Raw genomic sequence first — 19,058 nt, forward strand, 5'->3', positions numbered from 1 at the left:
GGAAAAGGGTGGGAAGAGATTCGGTGCATGGATCAGGAAGGTTAGAAACTCTGTTTAGAGAGGCTTTCGTAGAAAAAATACACTCATTAAAGAATCAGAACAAGGGGCACCTGGGCGGCTCACGGGTGAAGTGTCAGCCTTTGGCTCATGTCATGATCCCAGAATCCTGGGATCAAACCCCCCAGCCCCCGCTGGGGTTCAGTGGGAAGACTGCTTCTCCCTCTCCTGCTCCCCCTGCTCATGATCTTTCTCTTTCTCTCTAATAAATAAATAAAATCTTAAAAAAAAAAAGTCAAGACCAGATGCTAGAGAGTTCCCATGCTTCAGCTGAAGGGTAGAGCTGTTAAGGACAGGCGTGCTTCCTAGTCATTCCCAATCTAGCCCTCTTTGCATCAAGGGTGCTTGTACATGCTCTTGGTCCAGATGGGTGGGTGGTGACAAAGGGATGGCTTCCATGTAAATATGACCCCAAACCCCAGGTAAAGTCTAACACGTTTCACTTCTTATGTCTTTGTACCCTTGCACAATTTGTTTGTGCCCAAGAGAGTTGATTCAAGTTCTCCTGTGATGATCTCATTGGTCGTCTCCATGGACTGTGCTGGGAGACCCTGCGTACATACCTGCAGCCTCCAATCGGCTGGGTCCAGACCTCCAGCCTATCAGATGTCTTACGAAATGGAGAACAGAGAGGCCAAGTGGACTGCCTGCGTACTGTCTAAAAGGTTAAACATCCTTTCTTTTCCATCCCTTTTACTCTGATTTCAGAACTTGACAGTGGGATGATATTTAAGTCTGTTTACTGAGTGCCTACTGTGTGTCAGACCCTGCAGCTGGAGCTGGGGGCAGGGGACACAGACACAGACACCAAGAGATGCCCCTCTTTGTCCTGTACCCTAACCCACAGGGACAGACAGGGACACAAACAGAGCTGCAGACACAGCCAATTTCCTCTCATTGAAGAGTTACATAGCCCACTGTTGGGATTTCTCCCAACCTAATAATGAATCTTTATTGCAAGTTGGGAAAACTAAAAAAAAAAAAAAAAAAAAAAAAAAAAAAGCCTAGAAACATAGCTTCTACGATGAAGTCATGATAGTGTGCAAACAACATATCGTACATGCTCTTCTTTAAACTAGAGAGGCCTGACCTTGACCACGCCGTCCTAGAATCATTAGAACAGAGTAATAATGCCACCTGCCGCCGAGGAAGCAGACTCTAGATCCTTCTCTGCACATGCGCTCAGCTGTGGTGTGGAGAACCAACCACATGGGACCGAGAGAAGAGGCGTCTGCATGTGGGCACCATGACAGACTCGGGGGCACAGGGCGCAAGCGGAGAGCTGGGGGTCATCTGTGGGTGTGGGAGGCGGACCCCCCACTGTTTCCACTTCTAAATGAAAAATGCGATTTCTTCGTCCCTCCTCATGTGGTTCTGGGAGGAATATTTAAGGAAAAGCTACTCCCGAAGATTGTTTATTGATAATGTTGTGCAGACGTTATGAAAGGAATAGCTCTGAAGTTGGTTGGTTGGTTGGTTGCTTTGGACTAGAGACTGAGGAATGCATTTGAGGAGCTCTGCCCAATGTTTGTAAACACTGCGGGATGAAGTTCATCCCAAAGGAAGGAAGCAGCGTTCTGGAAGCTGTGGTTGCTTCAAGGTGACGGGGTCATCAGGCTGAGCCCTGTGCAGAGCCTCCCAGGTCTCCCAGCACGACAAGCAAACTCCCGAGGTTGGCCCAGGAGGCCTGGCGACCAGGCCAGCTCTCTCGCTGGCGCCTCCCCTCCCACCTCCCCTGTGGCTCACTGCGTTCCTGGACGCCTCTGCCCCAACAGGCCTTAGGAGCTTTTCCTTCCCATTCCCTCTGCCTGGCAGGCTGCCTCCTGGCCATGACTCAGATTTTCTCCTCAATGGCGGGCTCCCCAGACTCGTGTTCAAAGCCGCCTCTCCCATCCTCTCCCCCACTCACCCCCAACTCACTCTCTCACTGTCTCTTCCTCATCTCCTGCTTTCCCCGAGTTCTCTCAGGTAAATGAAGAATGATGGTGTTCGTTGTTTGCGTCTGACTCCTGCACTAAGATGAAGTCAATGTCTCTTTGGGTCTCGGGACGTGTCCCCATCACTGGGCCATATGTCAAGTAAAATCTTAGTACGTGATTCTGGGTCTGAATGTCCGTATCCTTGCAGCCCGGCTATGCTTCTGGGGTGACAGGTCTGAGAGTCGTGGACGTGCTGCCCATCTGCCTCCAGCTTTCCACTTGCCTCTTGCTGGTTCTAGTGTCTGCTTAGGACCGACATTCACATCTGTGCTGATATTTTAAATGTCCACGAGTCAATACGTCCATTAGTCAGGTGGGGGTGTGATCGCGCAGCTGGGAGGTTCCCAGTGCTTTGGTATAAGTTCCCTCTCCTCTATCACGGCTGGCCTCTGTGGGCTCTGCCAGTCCCACATGGAAGGGGAGGTGGGAATGCTTCCTCGTTTTTCCCGGCAGAAAGAAATCAAGTGCTGTGAGTGTGGCAAGCTTGAGAGGTCCTGTACCATGGCATTAAAGGCCAGGGACACACACAGGTCTAACACTTGGGGAAGTATTTCTCTAGAGGGCTCTGGACAATCAGCATCAGAATCTCCCAGAATGTCCTTTACAATGCGGACTCCTGGGCCCAGTGGGTCAGAGCCTCTGGGGATGGAGCCCTGGAATGGGGTTTTGAACAGACATCCTGGGTGATCCTGATGCATTTAAGGGTCTGGGAACCACTACGTGGGCACCTGCCCTATTTCCTCTGCCTCTTTCCTATTTTCCTGCTAATGTCTCCGTCTGCTTCCATGCTGCCTGGCCGTGAACCTCTGAGGTCACGAATTCATCCATTTTAGTCCCCCGGGGTCTGTAGTCTTTCCTCCACTGCACAGCAGACAGTGGCTCAGAAACCCATCTGGGCAGCCTCCTGAAGTGTCCAGACCCTGGACCAGGCAAATGATGAGAGGGAAGCCAGTAGCTGGAGAGAATACCAAGGACCATGAAGCAGTTCCTAAGGGCAAGGCTCTCACTCCTACTCCCTTGCACAGTTAACTCTCTCTCATGGCTGCTCCGGTCTTCACTGTGTGCGGATGTCATTAGGGAAAGAAGGGGGAGAGGTTAGACAAAAGAGGAAATAAAAGATATCTTTAGCATGTTCTTGAGGACAATTTTTCAAATGAATTTCAGTAACACTTCAAACCATTTTCAAATTATGATGTTATTAGAAACCAACTGGTTTCCTTCACGGTGCTTGATGCATTTCACAAATGCCTTTCGAGTCGGAACTTATGAAAAGCGGTTTTTAACATCGTAATATTTATTTTTCTAATTATAACACTCTGAGAATCTAACTTTTTGCAGAGTGATTAGAGATTTAAAAGCTAGACATCAAAGCTTTCAAAAAGATAATAATCGGGACATCAATTTCTCAGTCCTTAAAGAGATTTAGAAACAATTTCAATTATGAAGGAGTGAGAATGTCTAATTAATAAGCTCTGGATACATATTAAGAGATTTAATTTCATTTCAGTAATTAATTCCCATATATTATGGATGCAGATATTAATAACTAAGTCAAACATAATCCCCGGATTAGCCAAGACTACAATTTTTCTGAAAAAACATGTGCAGGAGGAAAGCACAAGGTCCAAAGACAGACCCACAGCTCAATCTTGGCTTCATTCTGCATTGTGTATACAACTTTGGGCTGTTTACCTAACTTCTCTGAGGATCCATTTTTTTTTTTTTACCTGTAAAACAGAGGCTATCATATCTATTCATATCCATTATAAGTAGGTACCTTGCAGGGCTGCCTTACAGATAACGTATAGGACATAAACTTTTAATCCTAATCCTGTCACAGAGTACATACTCACTAATGTTAATTACCTTCCTGTTTTCTAGTGTCATCCAAATTAAAAAAAAAAAAAATACCTTGACCTGGAATTTCTAGCACTTTCATAGTAAATCACTACCAAGGGTTACTGGGTTCAACTGACACAATTTGGATACCAGCTCAGATCGGACAGTAAAAACACACTGTCCCAGTGAAAGCTACTATCATAGGTATTTATTTCTGAGACAAGGGGCCAGTGAGTCCCACCTCCATCGGATGGGGACAGAGCGTCCATATCTTGTCGGCACTGCCAGCACACACACACACACACACACACACACACACACACACACACGGTCTGCGCCATCTGACCACTTACTCGTTCCTGGCCGCGCATCTGAAACGTCCACCAGGGGCCCAGTGGCTTGCGACACTGACTGGTAATGTACCGTGTGTGTCACCGTCAGGGACTTCTGCTTCGCTGCCTCCCCAAAGTCAGCATCCGTTAACAGGACCGTGGAGCGATCGTCTGCAGAATGGCAGGGACACAGGAAGCCAGACAGGTTTACCCTCTTTCCGCGTCTCCCTCGCCTTCCCTCCCCAGGCCCTTGTGTTATCGCTCATTACAACAACAGTTACGACCTCGGCTAAAATAGCAAAAACAAGTTAAAATGCAAGCGCTGCGTTAGAACCGCTGCAGAATACCGAAAGGAGGTTATCTGTAGGGGTCGGCTTTCTGAGCGTGGGCGTGAGAGAGGCACGCACCTCAGAGGGCCTCCTCACGAGGCGAACACTGATTTGGGGAGGCTTCTTGTTGCTGTTGACTGTTTAACAGAGTTCGGGAATTCTGTGTTTGGCAAAGCCTCAGATGGAGCTGTCCGCAGAGAAGCCGGCACCACCCCATGATAGGGCTCCACTGCAAGTCAGCTCTGTCTGCAGGCTTAGAAGAACCCCACCATAGCTGTCTACACTCGAGGGGCTCTCACGCCGGCCAGGGTATGGGGTTGGGGGAGTGGAGGGGGAGAGAAGGGCTCTTCTTCCGAGTTTATTGATTCCTCCATTTGAGAGAGTCTGAGGTATGTTCCCTTCCTTCTCACCTCTTCTGAGCTTTAATTACTCTGGAACGTCCTTTAATTAACTTCTCGAGGTGACTCACTTGTCAGGTTTCCAACCCTAGTTGGCTTCCTAAGGTTAGGGAAGCAGGAGACTGGGTTCAGATGGATCGGGAGCATTTTAGTGCATGGAAAGGAAGCAGTTGGTTGAGCTGTGTGTCATTATTTGGTTGTCTCAAGATTTTCATTACTTTGTTGTGATACTTTCCACACTTCCTTGAGAGCTCTTTTACTCCAAGGGACGCTTCCGTTAGGATATGTGGATATATTCATACATTTTCAAGCACCGTAGCCCAGGATGTTGTTCATAGGAGTTTATCAGTCAGCTGGGACCACGCTGCGGCATGCCTTGAGACAGGAATGGTGATGTGAAAGTCATAAACAACACAGTTAGACTTCTGTGCCCAAAAAAGGCCCTGAACAGAATGAACCTTACAAAATCCAATTACTCAGGCTCTGGCAGGAGAGGAAAGCCTCTTGAAGTTAGAATAAAATTTTTTGGCGGGAAGACAGAGGAGAGACTGCCAAGGTGTCTGCTGGCATCCCAGCGTGGGGTGTGCAGTAGGAGCCACGACTCGGCGCAGGGGGTCACGCCGCAGCCTTCCCCTGGTCCCCACACTGGGTGGCCTTTCTCCAGAAACAGGTTCTGACAATTGGACCTGACAGCAGAAGCCCAATATCTACATTTGTTTTTCACTGATAATACTAATGTGCTCTGGTTGCCGACACGTAGCCCTGCAGAGAGCACCCCTGATTATCTGTGGCACTAGGGTATAAACTCTTAATGGGAAACTTTGGGTGCCTGTCAGTGGGTGAGGCTAACCTTTCCTTCTGGCTAGAAATTAATGGCACTCTCCTATTGGATTCTTGTAGTCAGAGCCCAGAGTGTTTTAAAGCATCACATTTCTACTTCCCAATAATTAGAAAATGCCATCGACCAACTGTCAAGCATCACCGGGAGGTCAGCGATTCTTGGTGATCAATGATCCTGTAAATAATAGGACACATTTCAGGTGAAGGGAAGTGACTCTGGACAGAATGATGGGCAGGCCTTTCTCTGGGATTGGGCTAACAATGACTGCCTATTTGAACCACCGTGGGACAAGGGTTAACAAGTCTGATGAGGAAGATTTACCAAATGTTGTAACTATATTATAAGGTCAAAGGAATTATATTTTGATTTTTGAACTGATGTTTCAAAGGAAATTTTGGTTTTCATGCCTAAACTATTGAGTTCAATAAGAGAGATTCCAGCCATACTCCTGGAAGATAAAGATGGTCAGGAACAAAGCATGGTGCTTTGTCTTGACGTGAGCTAGCGAATAAAATCTTGTATATTTAGGATGAGTAGTGAGCACTCAGACGACACGGGTAGTATTCAACTGAATTTGGTTGACTGAGGGCCATACAGGGCTTGACCAACCTTCTTTAAGAGCTCTTATGCCTGGGCCAAACTTAAAGCCAGCAAGAGCAGCTCAGGCCTTAGGATTCAGGAGCCTTTAAGCTGAGGTGTCTCTGCTGTTCTATTAAAACATAATCATGCAGGAAGGGGGCAAAAAGCGATGGAGATGTTCTGCCAATCTGGCCATTTACTACTGTTTTCCTGGCAGGAGGCTTCTAGCATAGGTGCCAGGAGTGGGGTACTTTTAGCCAAACCACAGGATAGGGCTGCCCTGGGACCAAGTGCCAGCAAACACCTTCCAGAACAAACACAGAGTGAAGTTTCAAAAGGGCCAGATTGGGCAACCTGTCTCAGAATCTGTTTCCATGGATACTGGAAAGCTGAATGATATTTCTAAGGTGAGGGCTTCTGGGAAGTAGCTTATTGATACAGAATCAGGTGGTGACAGTCCAGGAGGCTAAGCTGGCGGCTGGGTGGGTGTCCTGCCTGGTTCTGCATAATCTCTCAATGTCCCAATTACAAAGTAGTATCTTTTTCCTACATTGATTGGGTGGGTTAAATGAAATGATGCACATAAAGTGCTTATAAAATAGATGACATTAGAGAGCCCTCAGCAAACGTTAGCTGTTCTGATCATTATTGCAATGGGAATATGAAGTCTCTGATTCTGGGTTGAATACATCTGAGGCAGAAGGCAATAGGGAATGGCAGATTTTGAATGGGATGGCTGGTAGGAGTCAGGACAGGGGGGTTCTGGGAGAGCTGGGGACGGCTGGAAGGAGTCAGGACAGGGGGTTACTGGGAGAGCCAGACATGGAAGTCCTCCAAGTGAAACACAGATCTGGGTGTTTCCCAAAGCACTGCCAAGGAACCCATTCCAGGGTGTCTGCAGGGTGTTGGAAGATGATGAAGAGGTGGCTCGTGCAAAGACACTTGTATGTTAAATGATAAGTAGAGTTTACATGTTTTCTTTAATGAAGGCCTGGGAGCTGAAGAAGGCACTGAGTGGATTTCCAGAGGGGGCTTTAATGTGCGGTCCTTCTAGGTTTATTTGATTACAGGTGTTTGTTCTTTGGAGGATCACCAATAGTGCCTCCAGGAAAGACCCAACATGGATCAAGGTTGGGGAACTCCTGTTTCAGGTGACCTCTGAGCCACGTGTGAGTTAATTTCCCCTCCACATTTGCTGGTATTTATTATTATCCTCAATAACAATCATCTTCCTTCTACTTTGCTCATGTAGCTCTCAAGATGTTCCCATAACTCCTGGGGTTTGGGCGGAGAGGGCATGGCTGTAGCAGACACATTGTGTGAAGCCATGAACAAGGACCCTTACCGATGGTCTCCATTGTGTCTCTCTCTTCAATCAAAAGCTGAGCCCTGGGTATGTCAATGTGCATCCTCAAGGTCTGCTGTTGCTTGCTCAAGGTGTCCGAAGTCCGGGTATTCTTACTGGGGATAAAATAGAGGGGATTTATGAACAAACGCAGTTCAGACTTACATGATGCTGGAAGGTGCTTATATATCAACTAGGTCTAGCATCACATTATTTGAATACCTTGTGGGAAGGGGAGGGGGAAAAAAGCAAGGAAGGAAAAGGAGGAAAGGAGAAGGAAAAAATATTTTCCCTCTTTCAAATGATATTTATAGTATGAACCTCAACAGTCAGTTGCAAGATTCAAAGAATGAAAACTGTCAATAGAAATTGGTTCCATTTTGATAGAACGTTTGGAATTTCCCCTTCTCATGTAACGCTAAGTAAAACAAACAAGAAAAAAAAAGGTGATTTTTAAACCAGCAGCACTTCCATTTGTCAGACAGGAGATGTTCCAGTGGTGGCAAGGGAGAAAGCATGTGTGCTGGCTGCTGGTTGGGTGGGGTTTCGACTAATGGATTTGTATTTACATCTGGTGTCACTTTATTTTTGTTCCAGTGACAAATCTTAAACCGTGTTAACTTCCCTGACACTAGTTTATCCTAACTCATATCACATTTTAGAATTAAAAACAAAACCCAACTACTGTAAGAATTTGTGTACCAGAAAATTACTCTCAGAGTGAGCTGTCTTCTAGAAGTAAATGAAAACAGGTGGTAAAATGGCATGGGACAATCAGATTCAGTCAAAGCCTCCAGGAAAAGAAAATAATAATCTGCACGTTTCACAAAAACACACAAAAAAGTCAACAAAGGCTTTAATTAGAAATCTGCATCCCGGGAGGGATTGAGCAGTTTTACAGAGCTGTAAGGATTGAGAAGATTTCAAAATAATGTAGAGCTGACCCTTGAAGAGCACAGGTTTGAACTGGAGGGGCCCACGTACATGTGGATTTTTCTCCATAAACACAGGCTGGTACTGTAATATTTTCTCTTCCTTATGGTTTTCCTAAAAACATTTTTTCTAGCTTATTTTATTGTAAGAATGCAGTATATAATACATAGAGTATGCAAAACATGTGTTAACTGAGTGTTTATGTTATGGGTCAGGCTTCGGTCAACAGTAGGCTACGAGCAGTTAAGTTTTGGGGAAATCGAGAGTTATGTGTGGATTTTCAACTGTATGCAGGGGTCAGCACCCGTAATGCCTGCATTATGTCACCTGTATATTCAAACAACTTCTAAGGACCAACAATCATTCAAATTAATTCATTGATGTGATAAAATATGGCATCCATAAATCTAAAATCGACTTTGAGAAAAATTTCTACTTCACTCAATGATTTACCTCTTCATTAGTTACTTTAGTAGAAAACAATAACAGGGTATCCGTACTACGTCTGAAATGTTTTTTTTTTTTTTCTCAACTAAGCGTTCGCCAGGAGTCCTGGATCCTTTCTTATTGACGACAACTCACCTACCTTTGAACCCTTTGAACCCTGTAGCTGAAGGAATGTTAATATTCTGAAGGTCAAGTTCACACAAGAACCCCTATAGACATTTGCATGTTGAAGACTGGGGTGATATTCTGAATATTTTGTAATGGCCTTTCCCTCATTTGAGTATAAACAAAAGAACCTATAGAAACGACATCTTCTGAAAGGTGCATCATTCCTACTTAGGACTTGATCTTGAACCAGATTTCTTGCTCTGCAGAAGAGTAACTGGGTTACGTAGCTAGCGCATGCTAATTATGCAGAGCCCAAATTCAAACGTTTGGCCTGAATTTCTCACATGGTCTATATGCTTTCTGAAATTATTTACTTAACTGCGCTTTCACTCTGGGTGTGTGTGTGTGTGTGTGTGTGTGTGTGTGTGTGTGTGTGTTTTACAGCATAGTTTCTAATACTTGTGTGAAATGAAGAACATTTTGGTGACTTGGGGGCTGCCATTTAGACAAGCTCTATTTCCACAAAAACAGATGGGGAACTGCTCCTCTGTGAGTATCTGAAAGGTCTGTTTAGAAACTCCACTAGGGACTTGAGCTTGTCCTTGCACCAAAAATAGAAATGTGAGCTAGTTCCTTCTGCTCATCATGAATAATTATGAGGCAGTCCACGGCTGCTCTATTAAACACTATGAACCCAAGCACAGACTGTACTTAACAATAAGGGGACCACTGTCAGACCCACACAGGAAGTATGCTAAATAGCCACTGTGCCCCACTGCGGTGGGCACGAGGACTTAGAATATGATTGAACTTCATAGACAAAGACAATCAAAGCTGGAAGTAAGTTTTTCCTCCTCCCTGAAGGAATGCATGCTGTCAAGTTCTGTAACAAAAGGCATAAACATGGCCCAACAAACCTTGAGCTTCAGAAGCTAATTCTTCCTCTCTCCCTTCGCACTATTGTCCCCTTTGCTTTGAGATAGTGGCCATGTGGCTCCTCCCTCCCTGGCTTCAGGGCTTGGTGCAGGTGCTGTCTTCTCAATGGAGCCAGGCTGGTCCAGCTCTGGGCACTGCTGATGCTGCCCCTCCCCGCCCTCTGTTGCATTTTGTTTCCTCAGTGCTGAAAACTCTTGAGCATATGTTTAATGGACTTATCTCATTTGTGATCTGTCTCTTCTGCTGGGATAGGAGCTCTTCAAGGGGTAGCCCCTTCCTTTCTGCCCCTATATATTCCTGCGACTTAGAGCAGTATGTGGTCGGAATAGGTGCTCAATAAGTGTGTTGAAGCTTGTTGAATAAATCCTGTTATTTGGGGGGTACAGTGGGAGTGAGTGACAAGTCCGAGAGGCAGTAATATTCTTCTCATTTAATGGGTTATTAGGTCTCAGCTTTCTTAATGTGGCTGCCATAGTCTATAATCTATGGTTCTAGGAAGACTGAATCTCTAAAATTACAATAATTGGTCACTAAAACAGCAGCAAAACTTCTCTCCCACCCCCCCCCAAAAAAACACACCACACACACACACACAAAACAAACAAACAAACAAACAAAAAAACCACTTATTTGAGGAAAGCTCATTTGTGAAAAGATTCTGGATGTTTTCACTGTAGGAACAAAATTGCATCTTTTTATGATACGGGATCATGCCAAGTACGTTAGTTATTATTGAAATATAATCTTCCAGTATCCATTTGCCCTCTGGTTGTCTGATTAAAATGACAGAGAGCTGACCCTCGTTCACCGAGTACAGTATTTCCGAGCTTAGCCAATAAATTACTTGCAGTTTTTAAAACTCTTTAAAGTCTTAATATTTTCTTAAGCTTTGTGAGGAAAAAAAAAAAAAAACTAGTGAAAAAGTCTGCACATCACCCACCTTCCCAAATATGATATGAAACATTCCATAAGTTTAGAATAACTAACTGTAGGGCTATCAGGAACTCATTATAATAGTTCAATTTTTTTTTTTTAACTCTGTGTCTTAAAATAGGAACATCAAAAAGGCTAAACTCATTTACATTCACAGTTTGAACCCTTCTCCAGGATTTTCCACTTTCAGCTCTTTATAATACTGGTCTTTGGATGTTAACCACGTATTGGCTAATACTTCAGAGCAGCCTAGTCTTACCTCTTAGAAGGCTGGTATTTTGCTTTAAATTATATTCACGTCATCATAAAAGGAAGAAAGTCCTTTCTATCTTAGGCCTGGTGGGTAAAGTCTCTCTTCTTCCTCTGTGGGGGGTGATTTGCTTGGGTGAAACAGAGGCATATGCAGAAGCACGAAGCCCCGTGACAGGAGATGGGGGACGACACTGTGTGGGGGATACCCTGGCACCAACTCATCTGTGTTTGTCCCACAGTAGCATCTGCCTTCCTGGCCCTTGGACAGCTAATCCCACTAAAGTATGCAGATATACTTTTTGTGGAACATGGCTGGAGAATATGTTATCTTCACCAAGATCCCAGAATGGTAAAGCTAGGAACAATTGCAAATTGTTAGCTTTAGATGTGGAAAGTAGAGCATACAGGGGGAAAACGACTGGCCCAAGATCACAGAACCAGCCCGTGACAACATGAGGTCTACAACGCAGGCTTGCGGCTCTCTGTTCTCACTGCACCAGCCTGCCAAGTTCTCCATTTCCCACGCAAGCAGCGTGAAGATGAGAGACAGCAGTTCTGTAGCCTTCTCTACACCAAGAGATGTGACTTGCCTCGACTTTCTGGACCGCATTCAAAATATGGTTGGCCCTTTGATCTCCAGGTAGGTCACAGGGTCTTTTGATGCTTGGCCCCACCAACTTGCCAAACTCAGATTGAACTGACCCTTCATGATGAAAAGCATTGTGTTTACTTCTAAATTAATCCCATAAAAATCTACCTATTTGAGAAGCTTGGAAATTCTCTCCCTTTTCAATCGCTGTACCCTCTGGGGGAAAACCACCTCAACCTCCTTAAGTGGAAGTAATTATTAGCTTGAACGGTCCTAATTTCATGTTGGCAACTGTTAACCTCAAATACCACTATTAATTCCTGTTTTGTTCAGCAGGTGGTCTTTCAACCACGGTGATTGACCTATTAATGAAGAAGATGCTTTTTGATGTCTTCCTTGGGTCTAATAAGAAGGGGGAGGGATGCATTCTAGGACATCAGAGAAGCTAATACCGACTCATCCTAACCAAACAGATGTTGAACATGTCAGAAACCACAGATTCCAGTGTCATGGGCTTTGGGCAGAGACATGATCTCTGGTTGAAGAGAGGCCTGGGAGGGCTGCAGGACGTAGGCTGTGGTACAAACCACCAGTGAAGTGGACTGGGGTAGAGACAGGGATGGTGACCTGTTACACAGAGCAGAAGTCATGCCCAGTCTACAGGGGTCACTTGATAACCTTTGGACAGCCTTAATCTCTACGCTGTGCCTAGTACGGCCCGAATATTTTCAACAGAAGTCAGAAAACCACAATTGTATATGAAATCTCTTAGGAGGGCAAGTGATGTGATGAGCACTGGAGTCACTGAACACTACATCCGAAACTAATGTGGTTCTAATATGTTAGCTAATTGAACATAATCATAAAAGAAAAGAAAGAGAAAAGAAATCTTTTGATTTCTGAACGTTATCAATGAGTTCATATTTTTAAGTCTACATTAGAAAGTTTATTTTGTTTGGTAAATAAGCTACTATAAATTGAATGATTGGCCTTTTTTGTTTATTCGTTTTTCAGATGTTTTGTCAGATTTGCTCTGCACCAGGTGCATGTGTGTTTGGATGCCTCCCATGTGACCACAAAAAAATGTCCCAATACTTGCTTAGCAAACAAGTATAGACTTGCATTAGAGCAACTCAAGTCATTTTATATAGATTTTCATATTCTTCTCATGCAAATTTGATCTAGAAGGATGGGTCAAAGACCCATTATAAAAGATACATATCACAGGCCATTTGCATTTCTGAGTGCTCCTCTGACGTCTAGATTCCTGCTACCAGCTCTCTGACACTTTCACTGGACACTTGGGAAGCATCCCAAATTCAACATATCCTGTCCGAGCCTTTTCATTCCCATTAACATTCCCCTTTTCCTGTCCTAAAAAAAAAAAAAAAAAAAAGAAAAGAAAAAATGTCTCTACACTGCATCTATCTTCCTAATCCCTAACCTTAGCAAATGACACTTATATTTATTTAATTGTTCACTCCAAATATTTCAGAGTAATCCCGAGTCCTCCATATCAATATACAGTGCACATAGTTTTAAAACACAGCATGACCAGGGTGCTTGGGTGGCTCAGTTAGTTAAGCAACTGCCTTTGGATCAGGTCATGATCCCGGAGTCCCCTGCTTGGCGGGGAGCCTGCTTCTCCCTCGGACCCTTTCCTCTCTCACGATCTCTCTCTCTCACTACCTCTCTCAAATAAGTAAATAAAATCTTTAAAACAAAACAAAACAAAAAACCACAGTATGACCAAAAGGATGTCTGTGGAAAATGTAACCTATGACGGCAGTTGACCTCTGCCTTAGGTCTTCAAAGATACTGGTGATATATGTGCTGGGATATCATTGTGAATAATAATAAAAAATACCAATTTTATATGCAAAAATATGGAAAGATGTTAAATCCATATGTGGTGGGATGGGGAGTAGGAGAGACCCCATAACCCATCCTCTTTTTCTCCTACAGTGAACATACTAAAATGGCAGCATCATTAGGGTTCCTGACATTTTTCTTATCTGATTTCCAGACTTTGATTACCCTTTTCACTTTTGGTTTAATCATTACAATATAAAAAATGATTCAAATGCAAATACTGTGGTGTCTTCTACAGCTGTGAAAACTCACTTATTTATTCAACTACTATCCTTCATTCATCAGGTATAGTGCTGGCAGTTCTAACAGGAGGGCGACACATCAGGCTGTGACCTCCAAGACCAGACAGTGAATAGATACTTGCAGCAGAAGCGGGTGAGTGCTCTAGTGTAGGGGTGCTCACGGTGCCATAGGAGCTGAGGGCAAGGAGGAAAAGTACATTATTTGGTATCTATATATCCTATTAGGCCTCATATGGATATTTGGTACATAGAATAAACTTTATGTGTCAAAAATAAAAAGTGCTATCAATTTCAGACAATTATTTAAAAAATCATTAAAACAAGTTGGACATTATTCTTTTAAACATGATATCTGAGATGGTAGGTTTTGTTCTTACCTCATGAGCATTTCAGCTAAACTCTTTGCATCTGGGGAAAGAAAGTTAATATTAGTACATGATAAACAACTCATTAACATTCACTTAGGCATTATGACAAATATTTTACAGTCAGATGACAATAGCCATTTTTTTCCTATTGCTCTTTACAAAGTCTTGATGTTAACTGTAGAATTCAATAAACATGTAGTATTCAATAAACTGTAGTATTCAATAAAAACGTACCTGCAAATCCATATACCACTAAGAACCAAAAGTTTAGTGGATTCCTGATTTCTTCGCCCTGAGAGAATATACTTAATATTTTTGATATATATATATTTGAAATATATATTTTTAAAGTATATACATATATACATATACATAAATATATATTTCAAAAAAAGTATAATACTTTAGGACCATAAAAATTCTCAGACACCTGCTAAAGTCTCTTTACAGTGTATTTATTTGCCAATTTTTTTTAGTAAATCATTTTATTTTATTTTATTTTTTTATTTCTTTTCAGCATAACAGTATTCATTGTTTTTGCACCATACCCATGCAATCCGTGCCCTCTCTAATACCCGATTTAATTTCAGTAGTCAGAAAATTAACATTTTCAAGCTAGTTTATTTATGTAGTACATATTCTACTCTTTTTGTTATCAAAAATAAAAAATTAAAAATGTATGACACTATAGATCACTTTAAGAAAGCATTATTATAGAGATGTAAGTCCCTAAGGTTGGTTAAAGAATTACATAAATGGCATATCTTGTGTCTAGATGTTTATTTCAAATTCCAAAATAAGAAATTTTCTCTATTTTTTTTGTCTCTGAGGACACTGTTTACTAAGATTTGGTTACCACTCTGACAAAAGAAATTCTGTCTAAAAACTATGTAGAAAAAAATTCTACATTTTTGGTGGCATTGCTTTGAAATTCTCATCTCCCTTAAAATATAATTTGTTTTTCTTTTTACACATTTTGTCCTGGCAAAAGATGAATGTTTCCTTTCTTAGAATATAAAAGCCCTCTTCTTTTTTTTTTTTTAATTTTTTATTTTTTATAAACATATATTTTTATCCCCAGGGGTACAGGTCTGTGAATCACCAGGTTTACACACTTCACAGCACTCACCAAATCACATACCCTCCCCAATGTCCATAATCCCACCCCCTTCTCCCAAACCCCCTCCCCCCGGCAACCCTCAGTTTGTATGACCCAGCAATTGCACTATTGGGTATTTACCCTAAAGATACAAATGTAGTGATCCAAAGGGACACATGCACCCGAATGTTTATAGCAGCAATGTCCACAATAGCCAAACTATGGAAAGAACCTAGATGTCCATCAACAGATGAATGGATCAAGAAGATGTGGTATATATACACAATGGAATACCATGCAGCCATCAAAAGAAATGAAATCTTGCCATTTGCAACAACATGGATGGAACTAGAGCATATCATGCTTAGCGAAATAAGTCAAGCAGAGAAAGACAACTATCATATGATCTCCCTGATATGAGGAAGTGGTGATGCAACATGGAGGCTTAAGTGGGTAGAAGAAGAATCAATGAAACAAGATGGGATTGGGAGGGAGACAAACCATAAGTGACTCTTAATCTCATAAAAGCCCTCTTCTTGCTTTTTTTTTTTTTTTCCTATTGCTCTTTAAAAAGTCTTGATGTTAACTGTAGTATTCAATAAACAGAACTTCCTGGAAATGGATTCAGCTATGTGACTGGCTCCATAGTGGAGAAATGCAAATGCTGGAGAATTTTCATTTCATCTTTCATCTTTGGGGGCTGACATTTAAGCGCAATCATTATCATGTTAGAGGAGCATGGGATTACTGAGGGGTGAGGGGCATGGGCAGTCAGGGGGATAACCACCCATGGGCTGGTGTCTCCACGAAGCCAGGCTCTGTCCTTCAAGTCGGCCATGCCAGCTCCCATCCAACCTCATGATGGGGCCCTGGTTTTGTGCACAGATGGGTTCAGTCTGGGAAATGAAACACTGCCTTCTGCCCCACCCATATGGTGAAGCAAATAAAGCAAACCAGCTTTTAACTTCCTAGTTCATGTCTTTCTCTGCAAAGACCAAGCAGATATGAGTTTCTTCTCTTCCTGAATGATTTAACACTTGCAAAGTAAATATATATTATCATGCCAAAAGCGTGGGATTAATTAGCTCTATGTAACAGCCAAGCAGTGGCTAGCTCAACAGTCTAAAAAAGAGGGGGAAATGTAAGGAGTACACACTGTACTTCAGCTCGTGATTGGAAGGTAAGTTAATCTCCAGCATCTTCAGAATGGACCTGGTTTCCTCATCTTGCTCGTTATCATCATGCTTTTTCTGTTCCTGAAGTCAGCACATTTTCTGTCCCATGATTTTTTTTTTTTTTTTTACATCCATGTGCTAAGGAATTGCAGCACCCGACATGTGGGTGAGAAGCAGCTCTCAAACACCACCTTGCTTTAACTGTAAGTTCTCTTTATCCACAACTAGCAGGCGTCTTCACTGTGGTTACGCTGATCCACAGCTGCAGCCACCCTGAACCATTTTGGTCCATGCTTCCCTAAGCTTATCATCTTGCAACAAACCCCTTTCTCTTTCTGTCTGGTTACTACGTCCTCCTCCTGATTTCATCTGAAATTCTGAGAAAAATGCCATTATTTGAAATATACTTCTTCTGTGAGTTCACATTCGAATGTCACCGGTAGAATTTCACTCACAGTGATGGGGGTTCAACAGCACAAGGGGCACTGGGGACTGAGTGCGAATATCTCCTGGGAGTAGTAGACACAGGGTGGGCTGTGGTCAAAACAGAGCGTGCACTAGGAATTTGGATGTGTCAGTCTATGCCTGGGAATTACCATGCCCTCCTTCAGAAACCAGGAAATAGAGACCCAGATACATTCCATAATCTGCTGTAGGTGAGCGGGAATTCATAACCAATGTCTGTTGGTACAAACTATTTTTCCATCACTATCCTTAACTAGGGCCACAGCCATCTAGTTCATGTCAACCTGAACATTGACACTCAACGTCAATCTGGAAAAATCCAAGACTGCCCCCACTTTAAAGGGACTACGGGACCCAGGGAGCATAGACTCCAATGGGAAGAGGGCTCCTTGGCACAAAATCCTGGAATTCGAGCTCCTTCAGGAAGCAAGGAGTAGGTCAGTTTGATTGGAGAGTGAAGTTTCCAAGCGTGGTTGTGAGTTGAGGTTGGTCAAGGCATAAGGAAATGAGGAGGTGTGACTCTGTGTTACTGGCCATAGTCTGGACCAAGAGGAGGAGTGGAAGGAGGGCAGAGGTGGTGATGGGTGGGTGTGGGTGCTGTGTACTAACACTGATCCATCCAGAGTGTGTGGCATGGGGGCTGGGGAAAGGGACTTGGTAGTGAAGGTGAGAGGCTGGGAGGATTGGCAGCAGTGAGGATGGGGGTGAGGAGCATCTGACGCTTGAGCAGATGGATGGTGTCTGCAAGAATCGGGACTTGCTGGGTGTGGAGGGCACCACTGGAGAGGCTGTAGGGAGTCCAGGGAAATGGCGAGATTGAGGATATGCAGGGCTGGGTGTAGGGTCACACAAGCCACAGCACAGGAGTCTGGAAGGACATGGAAGCAGAAACGCGGTTGGAGCCGGAGAGTTTGGCTTCAATCCCACCACAGTACTCGACCATGTTAGTGTCGGTGGTGGGACAGGAGGGGAGGCTGTTCAAGGCAGAACTGGAATCGAGTTAGAAAGAGATGTCAGGACTGAGATGGAGCCCAGGGTCTTCATATTCAGGTAGGGACAGTGAAAAGAGGTGACAAAACATGGGACACATTTTTGTTTAGGGGTGAGAAGAGAGTCTGGGGCACGTGAAGAACACTGACAGTCATAAAATCATGAAATTGCAAGAGCACGAGACTCTTCCAGTCAACCCTGCAGTAAACATTTGCCTCTTGCCACCGTGTCTTGGGCAGATACTCAAATGAGCTGGGACACCGAACACTCCAGTGAGGGGGTCGATGCTGTCGCCCACCTCCCCTCTCAGGTCTGACTCACTATCAAGTCTATTGATCTGTCACCTCAACATGTCCCCGTGGGACATTTGCTTTTTTCTCTCTGCTCAGTTGGAATCTCACGACACGTTAGCAGCCTCCTCCCAAGCCTCCCCACCTCCAGTGTGTCAGTTCTCTGAGTGACATGAGCCTGCAGGAAGGGGGATGGACCTGAAACACACCCCTCATGTGTCACACTTGCGCTTTGCAACTCTCAAAGGGACCTCCCTGCCAATAGAACTCAGCACAGAGCAAGAGCCTTCGCGTGCTGGTCCCAAATGATCTTTCCAGCCCCGCTGCCCCTCACGTCCAGCCTTCAGCCCGAGGTTCTAACTCTTGCATTCTCTGCAGACTGCATGATGGGGCTCCTGGAAAGCTTCCTTTGTCACTGCATCATATTCAGATGTGACTTGCACTGTGAAGCCCCCCAAGCCCCTCCAGGTGAAGCTGGTGCCTTGGTTCTCCGGCCTTCAGGCACCCTTCTGCACTATGTCCAGCACAGCCTTTCCCACTTGACATGGTGGCCTCCTCTTCCCATGTCCTCTCTCCACTGGCTGAGTCATCTTCCTCTCCAGGCTCAGTCCAGTCCCTGCTAGGCACATCATGTTCTCCTGGGGATACGCTTCATTGTGG

General features: G+C 44.0%; 1 protein-coding gene across 2 annotated transcripts in view; it reads right to left on the reverse strand.

The window, feature by feature from the left end:
* The window catches only part of DSCAM (DS cell adhesion molecule), a 750,559-nt gene that overhangs the window by 20,611 nt on the left and 710,890 nt on the right, over nt 1–19,058 (reverse strand). For both annotated transcript variants that reach the window (XM_059392376.1, XM_059392375.1), the window contains exons 28-30: nt 14,389–14,419; nt 7,700–7,815; nt 4,229–4,378 (exon numbers count right to left, since the gene is read on the reverse strand). In XM_059392376.1, coding sequence (XP_059248359.1) covers nt 4,229–4,378; nt 7,700–7,815; nt 14,389–14,419 — 297 coding nt within the window. The remainder of the gene's footprint in view (nt 1–4,228; nt 4,379–7,699; nt 7,816–14,388; nt 14,420–19,058) is intronic.

Source organism: Mustela nigripes, chromosome 2 (genome assembly GCF_022355385.1).
Source record: "Mustela nigripes isolate SB6536 chromosome 2, MUSNIG.SB6536, whole genome shotgun sequence".
In the NCBI taxonomy this organism is placed as follows: domain Eukaryota; kingdom Metazoa; phylum Chordata; class Mammalia; order Carnivora; family Mustelidae; genus Mustela; species Mustela nigripes.